Source organism: Talpa occidentalis, unplaced genomic scaffold (assembly GCF_014898055.3).
Source record: "Talpa occidentalis isolate TD23 unplaced genomic scaffold, MPIMG_talOcc4v2.1 talOcc4.2, whole genome shotgun sequence".
In the NCBI taxonomy this organism is placed as follows: Eukaryota; Metazoa; Chordata; class Mammalia; order Eulipotyphla; family Talpidae; genus Talpa; species Talpa occidentalis.
The window spans coordinates 142520742-142537466 of NW_023602073.1; the positions used below are offsets into that span (position 1 = coordinate 142520742).

The window sequence follows — 16725 nt, forward strand, 5'->3', positions numbered from 1 at the left end:
TGTTCTATTCTCCGCTCTGGCTCTGGTGAATTCTCTCACCCTCCAGCACCTCTGACTGTACCCAGTGCTTGTATAAATAAATAAATCTTAAAAAAAAAAAGACAGAAAATGTTCTTCCTTGTACTTCCCTATATGTTCTGATATTTTAACAGTACACTTTACTTTTAAAGCATACAAAAAAAAACCCTCAATTACCAAGAACTGAAGATAGTTTTAAAGGGTGTTATATTAATGATGAATCTGGCAGATAATTTTTTTTAAGATTTATTTTATTTATTGCATACAATATTGCATACGAGAACTGGGGTACAGGCGAGAGGTGTGGGGGGTGAGAAGATTCACCACAGCGAGTGGAGAGCACAATAGGCAGATCCACTGAAATACACTGCTGAGGGGAGCAGTGGGCGAGTCAGGAGAGGTCTGCTGCGCCATGTGGGTTGCTCCCTGGCAGGCTGGGGATCAAATTCATGCTGCAGTGGCTGCACCATCAGGGAGGCCCCGATAAATTATTCTTTAATCACACAGATCATTGGGCTTTTATATCTCATACCAAAAATCAACCCTGTTGATCTCTTTATTGGAAAGAGCCATGCTTTCCACTAAAAGTGATTTTTGAAAGCTGCAACCATGTGAGCAGGTAGTGTGTTCTATAAAGGTCTCACTGAAACAACTCATATGAATCTGGAGCCCAAAGAGTGGATGGAGTCAGTGGCTGGCATGTGCCTGAGTAGCAGGCCTCAGCTGGTGAACACCTCGCAGAAGTGAGGCTGAGCATGGGCAGAAGGCGGCCTCCACCCTGGGTCACAGGCCAGACCTCTCACCAGACCCCGGGCACTGCTGGACCAGTGTACCCACCATTTTAATGTACTGAACTAAAATCATCTGAGCAATTAAAAACATCCACTTCAGAGCAGGGCTGCAGATACTTGACTTTCCTTACTGCCTGTGCACACGCACACACACACGTACATTTATCTACCTGTAGGTACATCTAGTTTAAGACGTGATGAGTGAAGGACAATAATCTCTTGCTGATGGCAATAAAGGAGGCATGGCCTCTGGGTACAGCAGTCATGGGTTTTAGGGGAACATACAACCAGGAGCCCCGAGACACCAGTCACGGGCTACAAGGGCAGGATGGGACCGAGAGGACATCTGCGCAGACAGAGACCCCAGATGCCTACCAAGGGCCTTCCCCTCACGTCTTCACCTGGATGCTGACTAGCACATGGTGTAAGCCCCCCAAGACCAGGGAAAAAGAATTCCAGAAGGATCACTGGCACTCACCACAGGCCAGAAATGGCCTGGTCAGACAGCAGGATGGAACACGTGCTGGAAGGTGGGCAGCATGCTCAGGGCACTTTGCCTCAATGGCGGGAAAAAATCAGGCTTAGACATAATGCCTTGCCTGCCTGGCAGTTTAAAAGCAAGGCCTAAAAAAATCAGGCCATTTCCAAGTACCTTTATAACATCCCAGAACAAAACAAAGATCTACTTGCGAGAATACAAAATCTGGCCATCAATGGTGTTTGACATGGAATCAAAAATGGCAGGCATGTAAATAGGCACGAAAATATGAACCGTAATGAGGGAAAAATACTAATCAATTAAAGCTGACCCAGAAGTCATGGGTACAGGATTAGTAGCTCAGTCGTCAGGAAGCTAGAAGGGTTAAGGCATGACCGGGAAAAGGTCTGAGCAGACATTACGGAGAGCAGTGGACACGAAGACTGAGTGTCAGAAACAATCTGAGTGAAAAGTGAGTGGCCTCAGCAAACGGTGAACAACCAGTGGCCTAACAGATGTATTTTGGGTCCTCGAATTCCTTCGGGGAAAGGTCAGAGGCACAGAAAGAATTTTGGAAGAAATAATGGCCAAAATTTGTCCAGACTTGATGACAGCCATAAAGTCACAAACTAAGCAGCCAGACGAACTCTAAAAGCACAAGAAATAAGACACCAAGGAAATTCATGACCGAGTGGCTTATAAAGATAAACACCTTCCCAGTGGGGGTCAGGGGGGCAACACTAGTAAGAGTTTGACAAAGATAAGGATGATAGGTTTCTCATCCGACAAATGCAGCCAGAAGACATCTTCAAAGCTGTGGAGCTAAAGGCACATGCGATCCCCTGTGCTTAGAACAGCTACCGCCGGCAGGACTGGCTATGCCAGGTCCTGGACTCACCCCTGCCGTGGGACGTAATCAATCAGCACTTGGGGAAACAGGAGGTCAGTTTCTTAAACAGCTGAATGTCTCCCCGCTGCATGACCCAGCCTTCCCTCCCTAGGTGTTTACCCAACAGCCATAAAAGCCACGTCCACAGGCGTGTATGTGCATTCACAGCAGGCTAACAGGCTAACACTGGGCACAATTCAGATGCCCACGGACAGAGGAGTGGATAGCCTGCCCTCCAGCCGCAGAGCAGCCCCCCAGCCTCAGAGCGGGGTCCCCAACATGCACACATGCACGCCATCTCCCAGGGGTGGTCAGGAGCTTATAGGAAGGGAGCGCAGTGATGGTAGCACCAAAACCTGCGTCTTCTGGCCAACATGCGCCACGCTCCTGTGGCAGCCACGCTCTGGTGGCAGCCACACTCCTGTGGCAGCCACTGGGACTTCCTCCTGCAGCTCCCCCACATCCTCACCACCTGGGCACTTTTTTTGCCTTTTTTCACATTGGCATTCTGGTGGGTGTGTTTATCACTAAAATATGTTACAGATGCACTGTGTTCATTATGCTTTGTTTACTTCCCAAAATTGAGAAAGTAACTTACTAAAAAAAAAAAAAAGGCAGATTCGATAGCAACAATTCTGTGTAGTTTTTTAAAAGGTGAAATAATAAAGAAAAAAGGTAGTGCATTTTCATGCCAGCAGACTACCTCACGAGGTTGGTAACTGCGACCATTTAGCATAAAACTTGTTTCTGAGACATCGAGCGGCTAATACCAAAGAGGACTGAGCCACAGGCTTTCTCTCTCTAATAAAAACCCTATAAACAGGGACTGCAGATACTGCTCGGCCATGCAGGTCAGAGTTCACCCAAATGGCTGGGCCCCTGGTGAGTGGAAGAACGGGAAGTCGATCTTAGCTGCACACAAGCCAGAAGGTTGAACCACCCAGGCTACGTGACTAGGGCAGCCGGGTCAGATGGCACGTGCCCTTGGCTAGAGGCTTGGGGGTCTGAGGACCACTCAGGAACACAGAAGGGAGTCCTGCTTTGTAGGAGGGGACTCCTTCCAATGGGATCACCCCTCTCCTCTCGCTGTCCAAATTTCAGAGCCCCATGAAGGAGTTTTCCAGTCTCATGCTGTTCCTCTGAGCTATTTTGGTACCATGTACTTAAGAAGTTGTGGCTTTTCTATCATCTCTAAAAAAACGTTTATGTCTGGCGCGCAGACCTCTCCTGCCGCCCGCTGCTCCCCTCAGCAGTGTACTTCGGTCCCTCTGCCTGTTCTGCTCCCCGCTCTGGCTCTGGTGGATTCTCTCACCCTCCCGCACTTCTGACTGTACCCAGTGCTTGTATAAATAAATAAATAAATAAATAAATCTTAAAAAAAAAAAAAGTTTGTGTCTTCCATGGTCCAAAGTAACATGATCCCAATGCTGTCTTTAGTCACTGGACAAAAGAAAAAGGAGGTAAACGCGTGAGCCACGTCAGCTCTTACTGCACTCACTGTAAAGTTCATCTCCTTGATGGGCAGCTTCAGGTGTTCAAACCCCACAATCACTGTGTACTGAGTGTAGTTCAGGTAGCCAAGGTGAGCCACGATGATCTCGGCACATTTCTGCAAATACACGAGCACAAGGAAGATTTGTGTTTTTAGGGCCAGAGACTCTCCCACCCACCAGCCGCAAAGCATTACGTCTAAACCACATGTGATAGGATGGATCCTCTCCAGGGATCTCACCAGGAGCCCAGAAAAATTGAGATCCCAGCCAAAAGCAGTTCTTAGAAAGAAGGAGCCAAATGAGTATTTCTGGACACCAAATGCGTTATGATTTATAGTCATTAGAATCTTGCTACTTTGATTCAAAATAATCTGTCACAAGAAATCAAAGGAGTTAACAACCCAACACACACCTGCATTTACACGACACCCTGCCTGGGGAAAGTGAGCTAAGCACGACTTTCCCTCAGCCCACGTCTGCAGCTGCCCTCACGCTCCCTCCCAACATGCAGGCTTCAAAAGAAGAGCACAGGGTGAGCCCCTGATCGGCCTCCCCAACCAAGTGACCTCAGGCAACACCGCTGACCTCCGGAAGCCTCGCTCTCCAGGCACGGGTGGGCTCTATGGCAGTACCTGCCTGGGGCCGCTGAGGGCCAGGGGGACCAAGCTGGGGGGTCCCTTTCCTGGTCCCACATAATCAAGCGCATGCTCTCCCACGTCCTCCCACGGCGACGCGTGCCCCGGCAAGTCCCGCCGGGCCTCAACGCGATCCTGCATCTGATTCTTCGGATCATGGAGCTGATGAAATCGAGAGAGAGGGCCCCTTTCCTTCTCTGGGCCACCAGGTTTACTACCGCAAGGCTACCCACTGCCCCCCAAAGCTGCTGCCAAAAATAATGGGTCACTCTCCCTCACAGGCCAGGGCCTCAGCGCCCCCAGATGGGTCAGGCCGTTCAGCACACACTGGAAACAACCCAAAGACCCGTGGTCAAGAATGACCTGGAATGGGCCTGCACAGGTGGTCATCGACAGGCACGTTTGGACTCACCAGTCAGTTAGTGGCCAACAGTGGAACCAGGGAGCATCCCTGGGTATGTACAGCTGCTGTGAGTCTGCGCGCACACACATGGGTGTCACCTGCGGTACTTCACAAGGCCCTGGGGCACCTGAGCTTCTGGGCTAGTGTGGATGACTGTGCTCATGGCACACTCACCCCTGCGCACGTGAGGGTCCGGGTCCTGTTGTGCACTTTGTTATGGATGAACATGGTCGTTCCATCCTGAGCAACTCCGTCCACTTTGACAGTCATGGGGAAACTCGTCTGGATCGAAGTTTCTGCAAAAGCAGCAGCTCAGCATCAGGGAGGCTCACCAGAGGCCTGTGTGCCGCCAGGGGCCCCCCACCACAGCAGCCGCAGCCATGGGGACCCTAGGTGCCCACTCAGGCCCTCTGCCCCCCACTCAGGGCCCATGTAAGGCCTGCACTTCAGGGGCACCGACTCCATTTCACACACGGGCAGACGGTCCATGGCTAATGGGATCTTCTTAATTTCCTCGGACATTTGAGTTTAGCTTTTTACCATGATTAAAAGATTATTTATTCCTTCTGATAACATAATTTACTTTTTTCTCTGATATGTTCATTGTTATAAAAACCAGGAAAAAAATACAAAAAAGGCATTAAAATTTTACAATCTCACCACATCAGAGTAAGTTTGTGTCTACCTGTCCAGGCCGCTTTCTAGACAAGCAGACCTGAGTTTTTTTCCATTTAATTTACTGTGGTCATGGACTCAAACTTTTTCTCAACTAAAGTGTCTCTTCTGGACCACAGCACAGAGAAGACAAGGAGGGTGGGCCTCCTCACTCTGGGGCATAACTGTGCCGTCTGGAAGGACAGGGCTAAGTCACCACAAGCAGGACTGCTGCAGGGCTCGGCCTCGGCACCATGGACACTCTGGGACCAGACAGTTCTTGTTGTGGGGTCTTCTTGTGCATCGTGGGCTGCTCAGCTGCATCCCTGGCATCCACCCACAGTCGTGACGATCAAAATGTCACAAGGTCTCAGACACTGTGTTCCTAATGCCTGAGGCATTAGGACTTGATTCTAGCCCAGAGCACCATGGGGAAGGCTGCAGCCACAGTGCCCACACCGGGCAGCCATGGAGCTAAGCTGGCTGGTCCTTCCAATGCTGATTGGTACCCAGTGCTGGCCCAGTACCCCTGAGGGCTGGCCAGTGCTCCTGACCTATAGCCAGTACCCCTAAGAGGTGACCATTACTCCCTGAGGTGACCTATACCCTGAACACTGACCAGTACTCTGAGGGGTGACAAGTACTTCCTCAGCACTGCCTGCAGGGCATTAGAGGGGCTTCCAAACTGTTGCTATTATAAACAATGACCATCCTGTACCTCCACCTTTGAGCACCTGTTTGAAGACTTTAATGCTCTTTCAACCTTTAAAATATGGTGCAAGGGAAAGTCACGCCAGTGTTGCGCTTCCTACCTTTTGATTGTTCCAACTCCACGACACACGTCAGCCACAGCTGCTGATTGTATGTGGACAGCGGATTTGAGACTATGTGAATTGGTTTTAGCTGAGGCAAAAGGGAAGAAAGTTAAGTAAGCACATGGCCTTTTTGCAAATTGATCAAATGCCGCACCTGCACATGCAACTTTACGTTAAGCAAAAATGGCTTGTGCGTCAGCACTGCTCCCAACTACGTGGGCGGAATCCCGCCTTCCTGAGCAGGCAGCCCCCACCCGGAGCCTGGGCACTTCATGCCTAGCAACACACCAAGAAAAAGCCATCTAGGAGAAAAACTTTAGTGTGTAGGGTGACACTAGACTGAGATGACAGTAGCCTCCAAAGAAGCATCTTCACATTCACAAGATGATGTGTCTTAAGCATCATTTCTCCGGCTCCAGGAGACCAGCCATTCCGCCACTGGACGTGAGTTATTTTCAGCTTAGGCAAGTCTTAGTGTCCCCATAGAAAAACTAACGGGGACATGTGGCCAGTGATGGCCCTGCAGTGTTCTCCCAAAAGCAGTGGGCTCCAGAGGAAGCTCAGGTGGCCCCAGGCCAGTATCCTCCAAGTGCACAGAGGACCAGCATCTCGGAAAGGCCTCAACGAGGCCCCTGGGCCCAAGGCTTTCCTAAAAGCCCCAGGATGACCCATGACTGCTCAGAAGTGAGGATGAACTTGCGGGAGCACATAAGCTGGGACGGCTGCCCTCTCTCGAGTCAATAAAGGACTCATATCCCGAGAGAGAAATTTCGGGACCAAACTGCAGTCGGGAACCCCTGGTGTCATCTCTTCAAACCGGACCCTCCACCTGAGAGTTAAATAAAGAAACTCCAAGATCACTTCCACACAGGCCCTTCGAGCCGGAGCAGCCACAAGGAGAGCTACGAGGGAGATGTCTGAGGACGTGTTCCTCCTCCTGCCTTTCTGAGAATTGCAAGGGTAAAAACCAAGCAGGGAGCCGGGACCACAGAGAGAGGGATTCTGGGGTCCACCACACACATAACGGTGCCCGAGAAGCAGGCGCCTGCGTTCAGTTTATAATGAGGGCATTATGTTTGATGCAGCGGAAGACAAGTGTTTGCTTATCTGGACTTTCCCAACTTAGGGTCTGTGAAATACCAATTGGAAAAACCTTTGCTTTTCTCTAAAGATGCTAGAGAATCAAGGCATGGTTAAAAAAAAAAAAAAAGGAAAGAGGAAAGGATCTTTCACTGAAACTGAAGAACCCAGGCAGCTGGGCCCTGCCCGCGGCCACGTCAGGCTCCGGGCACACCAGAGACACACAACCAGGGCAGAACACAGCCCAAGGGAGTCCACAGGCACACGGCATTGGGCGTGTGCAGGACTCAGCCCCTGGGAGGCCGCCCCCCACTTTCCCGGGGCCACCTCCCCTCTGGCGGCAGGAAAGGCAAACGCGGCCAGCAGGGCTTGGGCAGCGGCCGGCAGCGGAGCGGCACACATGTGCTGCCCGGAGAAGAAAGCTCGGGGCAGTGGGCTGGCAGGAGTCTCTGGGCAGGAGCCCCGCTCAGTGACCCGGAAGCTGCCACCGAAATCCAGTCTTACCTTTTTGCCATTATTTAGTGAAAAATTGGCTGCGGACGTTTGGATCACTTTGGGCCCTAGGGGGTAACAGAGAAGGGAAAGGCAGGTTAGTCTGGGATGAGGGTTACTGCTTCTTCTTCCAAATGCTGAGAAAGCCTCATACCTTGTAGGGAGGTTAGTCTTATTTTCCTCGTGTGTCCCTTGAGACTGGGTGTGTGTATGCGGGTAAAACACAAGCTGAGGACGCGGAGGACACACGTGCCCTCTGCTACTCATCACGACTTCCCAGTGAGCACAGGGCCTGCCACACAACGGCTGCGAGGCCGGGGGTCCCGGACGTGGGCAGCCCCGTCCCCGCTGGCGGGCTCTGTGCATGGACCCGAGGACGCACGAATGACGCAGACAATGGCTGGAAGTATTTAAGTTGAGGCTATAAAGACGCATAATACACACTCAAGGCTTTTCCTGAACTAACAAGTGTGGGAGACTCTCACACGCTGTGAGTCATGTTGCAGTTTTATGTCAAAAGCAGCAAAGGACACCTGCGGGATGTGATTCTAACACAACCTGGAGCTGGATTTGTTCTGCAAAGCCCCCCCCCCCCCACACTAGCAAGGCAGCATTCTGGGGGCCACAGTGATCATGCCCGCAGCCAGCGCCCTCCATGTAAACAAGGGGACACCCAGCGTGCACCTCAGCCAGCGGAAGCAACCAGCCACACAGACCCAGTGTGTCCGGGACGTGGCCTGGCCGTCCTAGAAGTGGACAGACAGGGGCCCACTGGACTCTTCCCTGAGCGGGGGAGCAGGAAAATCTTCGCGAAGTGAACGGAAATGTATGAATCATTAAAACGAAGAATCACAGCCCCTCACCAGTGTCCAGACATGACCCACCAGAGATCCAAAACCCCTGGATGAAGGGAGTCCCCTAAGCGAGCACCCCAGTACACTGCCGAAGATCCACATTGTTACTCATTCTCCCACAGGGACCTGCAGCCTGCTAGAGAGAGAACTGTGCAAATAATCAGATGCTAGGGAGCCTCTGGGCAGACACAGACTGCAGGACACCCCAAACGTCACTGTGTCCACCGGCCAGAAGGGGGCAGTCAGGTGACCAAAGGCCTCCCAGCTCAGGCACAGGGGGCCACAGGCCCAATGGGGCCCAAACCCACCCAAAGGTTAATTCCACAGCTCCAGACTGTGCGACTGGAACAGACATTCCAGCAGCTGGCAGAATCCCACCCTGGCCCCCCGACTCAGGGCTGCCTGGGGGGACAGGGCACGTGGGAACAGTGAGTGCTGCTTCTACCCAGGACAGCAGTAACTAAAGCAACCCCACAGTACTGCAGGACATGGTATCAGTGCCACATCAAGGATGGAAGCACCCCCAGGACGGCCCCACTCCGACCTGCCAGATGGATCCGGGAAAAAGACCGTGGACGGTCACTGTCCCAGCCAGGTGCTGCTCCAGCCGCACTGCACCCCCATCTGGGTTTCACAGTTTGAGCAAATCTACGCTCCTCTGCTGCCTGACACAGGCCCCCGATGGGGCATGGCCCACCCCAGCCCTGACCACAGACCCCCAGCAGCACCCGGCTTCCAGCCAGCAAGGTCAGCAATGTCCTTCGCGGGGCCACCCGGGCAGGTGCTCTCCAGCCCCTGGCTCTGCTCAGCTCACATGTGCTCCAGCACCTGCCAAGGTCAGCGTGACAGTCCCACGATGGTGCTGCGCTGACAGGCCCCGCAGGTGAGGAGCAGCAATACAGCCTACTAGTGAGGCACTCAGTGTTGGCGCGGGAAACAGCCCGATCACCCTCACAGGCCTTGGACCTTGGAGAAAATTCTGGGGCCCAGTGGTGTGTCCAGGGGTGAAGAATGAATTATTGCATTTGGCTCCTCCAGCAACCAGAGCCCAGGCACAGGCCTGGTGGATTTGGGAGGCAACAATGTTCCCCATCAGCAGTGACTCTTCTATTTACCCAGTGACCCAGAGCGCTGGTCTTGCATGGGGCCCAGAACCAGAGGATGCTGCACAGGCCCAGCTGCGGGTCAGCTGCTCTGCGCAGGCACCCTGACCCACAGGGCCTGGGTGGCAGAGGCGGGGGGCGGGGGTTGGGAGTGGCCTATGGGGAGTAGGGCCCAGCTGCAAGCAACGCCCTGCTTCTCACAGGTAATGTGTCTCCTTTCGAGAACAGCCCTGACCCACCTCTGGGCCTCATTGTCTCAACCTGGGAGCCCAGGGCACCGCGTGACCTGAGCTGCCCGTCACGAGCCTGCTCACCTGCCATCAAGCCAGAGGGAAGTGTGCGCAGGGGCCTGGAAGCAGCTTCCAGGCGATGGGCCTGAGCAGGAAGTTAGGGGAGAAGAGACCCAAAGCCCGTGGCCCCCCTCCAGCGACACCATATTCTCTCAGCACACCGCCGACTTACCTTTGATCCCAATGAAGACAGTCAGGCCGAAACACACGAAGAAGACGACGAACACGAGGACGAAGTGGCGCTTGGACAGCGTGTACAGGCGCATGGGCGCCAGCCTGCGGACAGAGGCAGGGGTGAGGCTGCGGGTCCGCCGGAAGCCCTCCCCACCGCCCAGCCCGCCCCTGGAAGGCGCCTGTGCTGAAACCAGGGGACCTGCCTGACAACAGTCTCTGAGGCCTCGGGGACCACCGCGGGGGACCAGCACTGGGGCTGGCCTGGGTCGGGTGCTCTGCAGAGAGGGCCCAGTCACAGTGGCCGCACAGGTCCCAGCCCGCACCCGCAGCAGGAACAAGGAGCATGGTGGCTTCCCTGCCCACTCAGGCCCATGTCACCACACCCGTGCATGGGGTGGACGGCCTGTCCACACCCTGCCTTCAGTGGCCAGAGTGGCCCCAGGAGCGCAGACGGGGATGCACACCCGGCTCTGACTGTGAGTGGGCAGCACCAAGCCCGACCCGCAATTCTCTGTCCGGCGTCCCCACCGGCCCAGGGTGCTGACTCGGGTCCAGGGTCCCTCATAATCTCAGCCCTGTTGTGGGGGTCTGGTTCTGATGCCACCGACACATGGCTGACAGTTTGCTGTGACTGACACCTCTATGGAAACCCATCCTTCTAACAGCCCGCGTCAGCGCTAACCTCTTCACCCTCATGTTCTCCTTTGGGCAGAAGAAAACAGTGGTGGGGCTAAGGCGGTTGCTCTTTGACCCACTACGTCAGGACCACCAAGCAAAAGAAAAATGTGTAAAGGACCTGAGGTTAGACTTTTGTGGCGGGTCAGCGTTTGTCCAAAGCCCTCAAGGCCATCTCTATAAACAGCCCCGACAGCGAGTAAATGCAGGAGCAGGTGGGCCCAATGAACCCAAAGAGATGGGGGGGAGAGACATTTTGTTTTGCTTTGCTTTTCACATTCTTTTCATTCCCCGAGCATTTCCTAGCTTTGGGAGCTGAGAGCAGGGAGAAATCTGACTTTCTGGTGCCTCCTGGCAGGTGGGCACCCCCACCCCTACCAGGGGTGAAACAGGCTTTGAACTGGAAACAGAGGGAAAGGTTGTTTGCTTGTGTGGACGGAAGTTCACATGGTGCAGGGCACACCCGTCCCCTCCCCGCAGCAGGCAAAGATTCCAGCTCCTGAGCAGGAGATCAGCTGGACAGTATCTCAGGGCAAAGGTGGGGCCGTGCGCCGCCCTCCCCTGAGGTGCTGACGTGGCTTTGCTGATAAGAGTCCGCTCTCTCCAGCAGGACCGATGAGGCTCAGGTGGCGTGAACTTTCCAATCCGTGTCACTGAGTCTCACAGAATAACAGAACTGGCGAAGCAGCGAGAGAATGAGCGCCCCATCTCTTCCTCTGGGACTCAGGACCAAACACTGAAGCACAAATAACCCTGCGCCGTGTGGCAGGAAAGCTAGTGACGGGAGTGCCCGATCCCAACCTGGATTTTGGACCCAAAAGATTATGAACTTGAGAGCCCAGGGCCTCTCTGAAGCCAGAGGGCTTCTTCTCAGGAACTACAGGAAAGAGGACACTGTCTTTGCACTTGCCCTCGCCTCACTATAGCTCACCAATACCTCCCAGAAAGGAGCTCACCAATACCTCCCAGATTTTCCTGCAGCTGCCCCCAAGGGGACACCTCCATATTGCCAGTTCTGGAGGCCAGCCCAGGACCACACATATTAGCAAACTATAAAAGCTGATACCTGAGGGCCTGCTGTCCAATCAGTCTAAAACTAGATGCTAAAAGAGTTCACCCCTTGCTACAGTGACAACCCTCAACAGGGCCTGTGAGGAATAAACCAGGCTGCCTAGACAGCCAGCCACAAAGGGTGCAAAGGCTAACAAATAAATAGGGCAAAATTGAACAACAAGGTCCAATAGCTATGGAAGATCACTCTTTCAAGACTGAGAATGACAGCGGTTTCTCTTGATACATAGAAACAAACAGAGAGGAAGTGAAATGAGGAACCTGAGAACTTTGTTCCAAATGAAAGAACAAGATAAACCTTCAGAAAAAGATCTTATGAAATGAAAGGGAGACAAGTAGACCGCCAGATAAAGAACTGAAAGTAATGGTTAGAAAGATGTTCACTGAACTAGAGAGAATACACACAGTGAGAAGTTTAACTGAGACAGGGGATATAAAAGAGCGCCAAGCAAAAGTCCCAGACCTGAAGAATACAATAGCCAGCCTGAAAAATTCAATAGAGGGACTGAACCACAGCGAGGTGAGGCAGAAAAATGGATCCACAGGCTCAAAAAAAGAGCAGAGGATCTCATCCAAACAGCAGCAAAAAGAAAAGATTTTTTTTTTAAAGATTTATTTATTTATGCATACAAGACCTGGGGTACAGGTCAGAGGTATGGGGGTGAGAGGATTCACCAGAGAGAGTGGGGAGCAGAACAGGCAGATTGACTGGAATACACTGCTGAGGGGAGCAGCAGGCGAGACAGGAGAGGTCTGCTGCACCATATGGGTTGCTCCCTGGCCGGCCGGGGAGTTGAACTCATGCTGCAGAGGCTGCGGACAGCTTGATAGGTTGCATCTTAACCCCTTGTGCCACCAGGGAGGCCTGACAAAAATTTTTGATAAGTGAAGATAGCGTCATTTAAGGAGCATGCAGGACAGCAAGTAGTCTAACAGTCACATTACCGTGGTCCCAGAGGGAGGAGAGTGAGCGGAAAAGGGGTAGAAAATGTATTTGAAGAAATAATGTCTGGAAACTTCCCTAACCTGAGGAAGGCAACAAACATCCAAATCAAGGGAGCATAGACAGTTCCAAAAAAAAGATAAAACAGTTCCAAAAAAAAGATAAACACAATGAGAATCACACTAATACATTATAACTAAAATGTCAGAAGTTAAAGAAAAAGACTCTTAAAGGCAGCAGCAAGAGAAAACCAAGGTGTTAAATACAAGGGAGCTCCCATACCTATCCCATAAGACTACCAGCAGATTTTCAGCAGAAACTCTGCTGACCACAAGGGAATGACATTCAGAAAGGTGACAGGAAAAAACTTCCAACCAAGAATTCCCTACCTATCAAAATCAGCAGTCAAAACTGAAGGAGAGATAATTTTCCAGACAAGTAAAAACTAAAAGAGATCATAACCACAAATCAGCCTTACACGAAATATTCAAGGGACAGATGTAAACTGAAGTGTCACAAACAATAAGAAAACAAATGAAAGAAAAAGAATCTCACTGGGCCTCCCTGATGGTGGAAGCACTGTGAAGCTGTCCACAGCCACTGCAGCACAAGTTTGATCTCCAGTCAGCCAGGGAGATAACCACATGGTGGGGCAGATCGCTCCTGTCTCCGCTGCAGCTCCCCTCAGCAGTGCATTTCAGTCAGTCTGCCTGTTCTGTTCCCTGCTCTGTCTCTGGTGAATCCTTTCTCCCCCTGTACCTCTGGTTTGTATTCCAGTTCTTTTTTTTTAATTATTTTTAAAAGATTTATTTATTTATGCATACAACATTTATTTTATGCATTTATGCATACACGATTTATTTATTTATGCATTGATTTATTTATTTATGGGGTACAGGCCAGAGATGTGGGGGGTGAGAGGATTCACCACAGAGTAGGGGACAGGCAGATTGACTAAAATACACTGCTGAGGGGAGCAGTGGGTGAGTCAGGGGAGATCTGCTGCGCCATGTGGGTCTCCTTCCTGGCTGGCTGGGGATCGAACTCGTGCTGCAGTGGCTGCAGATAGCTTCATAGGCCGCATCTTAACCCCTTGCACCACTGGGGAGGCCCGCACTCCAGTTCTTGTATACATAAATAAATAAATCTTTAAAAAAAGAAAAGAAAAACTCACTGATTAAAGTTAATATATAGTAAAGGGATCAGTGAAACAAGAGGATATAACAGTTGTATATATTTATGCACCCAACATAAGAGTACCTATATACATAAAACAAATACCTATATACATAAAGGACAAATTGACAGAACAGAGTAATAGTAGGATACTTTAATAGCCCACTTAACATCAATGGACAGATCATCCAAACAGGAAAACACAGACCTTAAAGAAATATCAGTGCAGACAGATTACTTACACACACACAGAGAGTGAGAGAGAGTGAGAGAGAGAGAGAGAGAGATATTCCATGCCAGAGCAGCAAACTACAGTCTTCTCAAGTGAACATGGAACATTATCCAGAATAGATCATAAGTTGACCACAAAATAAGTCACAATAAATTCTAGGAGGCTGAGATCACATCAACCATCTTTTCCAACCATAACAGTGCAAAAGCTGAAAATCAATTACAAGAAGAAAGACAGAAAAATCACAAGTATGTGGAGATTTAATGACATGCTAGCAAACAACTACTGGGTCAATGAAGACTTCAGAAAGTACCTTGAGACAAATGAAAATGGAAATTCAACATATCAAAATCTATGGGATCCAGAAAAAACAGTTCTAAGAAGGAACTACATAGTGATAAAGACCTACTTCAAGAAACAAAAACAAAAAAATCTCAAATTAACAACCTAGCCTTACACCTAAAGGAACTAGAAAAAGAAAACAAAAGAAGACCAAAGTTAATAGAAGAAATAGGATCATACTAGAAATAAAAGAAATGGAGACTTAAAAGACAACAGAAAAGATCAATAAAACTAAGAGCTAATTTGAAAAGATGAACAAAATTGACAAAACCTTAGCTAGATTCACCAAAAGAGACTCAAATGAGTGAAGTCAGAAATGAAAGAGATAGTACAACAGGTACCACAGAAATGCAAAAGATCATAAAACACTCTGAGCAATGATATGCCAGTAAATGGGACAATCTAGAAGAAATATATAAATTCCTAGAAACTTACAATCTTCCAAGACTGAATCACAAGAAAATAGAAAATCTGAAAGGATCACTTCTAGGCCTTTTGGCTAAGATCAAGTGCAGAAAATCTGAATAGGTTAAGTAAGGAGAGTGAATCAGTAATCAAATGCCTCCCCTAAAATGGAAGCCCAGGACCTTACAGCTTCATTGGGGAGTTCTACTGCAAATTCAGAGATTTCATACCTACCCTTTTAAAAATTCTTCCACTTTCAAACTCATTTTACAAGGTCAGCATTATCCTGATACCAAAACCAGACAAGAACATCACAAAAAATGGAAATCACAGGCCAATAATCCTAATGAACAAAGCTGCAAAAATCCTCCACAAAACACTGGCAAACTGAATTCAACAAAACATTAAAAAGTTTCATAACAACGATCAAGTTGGATTTATTCTGGGAATAGAAGAATGGTTCAACACACACAAAACAAACAACATGATATAGCACCTCATCAAAAAAAAAAAAAAAAAGGATGAAAATCATATGATCATTTCAATCATTCCTGCATAGATGCAGGGAAAGCATCTGACAAAATTCAACATCCATTTATGATGAAAATAAATCTTAACAAAATGAATTTAGAGGGAATGTAACCTCACAAAATAAAGGCCATATGTGATAGCCACAGTTAATATCATTCTCAATGGTGAAAAGCTGAACATCTATCCTATGAGATCAGGAACAAGACAAGGATGCTCACTCTTTCCACTTTTATTCAACAGAGCATTGGCAGTCCTAGCTAGGAAAAGTAGGCAAGAAAAAGAAACAAAAGGGAAAAAGGGATCAAAATTAGAAAGAAGTGAAACCATAATTTGCCAGTGACATGATTTTACACATTAAAAAAAATCCTAAAGACTTCACCAAAAAAAGTCTTAGAATAAAAGAATTCAGAAAATTTGCTGGATAGAAAATTAGTAAACAAACATCTAGCATTTTCACACACCAAAAGCAAAATATCAGAAAGAGAAATTAAGAAAATAATCCCATTTACAATTGCTTCAAAACAAAAGAAACCTAGGACTAACTTAGCCAAAGAGGTAAAAGATCTATACACTGAAAACTAGAAGACACTGATCAAAGAAATTGAAGATGACAGAAAGAAATGAAAAGATATTCCATGCTCACAGATTAGAAGGGTTAAGATTTTTTTTAAAAGCCCATATTACCCAAAGCAATATACAGATTCAATCCAATCCCTATCAAGATTCCAATGGCATTTTTCACAAAAATAGAACAAACAATTCTAAAATTTGTATGGGACCACAAAAGATCCTAAATGGCCAAAGCACTCTTGAGTTAGAAGAAAAAAAGTGGAGTTCAAACTATACTGATTTCAAACTATACTACAAAGCTATAGTAATCAAAACTATAGGGTATTGGCACATAAAAACATAGATCAACAGAACAGAAAGCCCAGAAATGAAAACATGTATGGCCAATTAATCGACAAAATTATACAATATGCAAAATTATGCAAAATAATCTTGTATAAAACTATACAATTATGCAACAATAACAGAAGGGAAAATAAATACAATAGCAGGTAAAAACAACAGGGAAAGGGGAGTCTATTTAGTAAATGGTGCTGGGAAACCTGGACAGACTCAGCAAAAGAATGGAGTTATCTTACCACTATACACCATAAACAAAATCTTACCACTAT

The 16725-nt window shown here is 48.9% G+C and overlaps 1 protein-coding gene across 4 annotated transcripts in view; it reads right to left on the reverse strand.

The window, feature by feature from the left end:
* The window catches only part of TMEM181 (transmembrane protein 181), a 62357-nt gene that overhangs the window by 16867 nt on the left and 28765 nt on the right, over positions 1-16725 (reverse strand). For all 4 annotated transcript variants that reach the window (XM_054697922.1, XM_054697925.1, XM_054697926.1 and 1 more), the window contains exons 2-6: positions 10168-10271; positions 7761-7816; positions 6174-6264; positions 4882-5003; positions 3675-3785 (exon numbers count right to left, since the gene is read on the reverse strand). In XM_054697922.1, coding sequence (XP_054553897.1) covers positions 3675-3785; positions 4882-5003; positions 6174-6264; positions 7761-7816; positions 10168-10271 — 484 coding nt within the window. The remainder of the gene's footprint in view (positions 1-3674; positions 3786-4881; positions 5004-6173; positions 6265-7760; positions 7817-10167; positions 10272-16725) is intronic.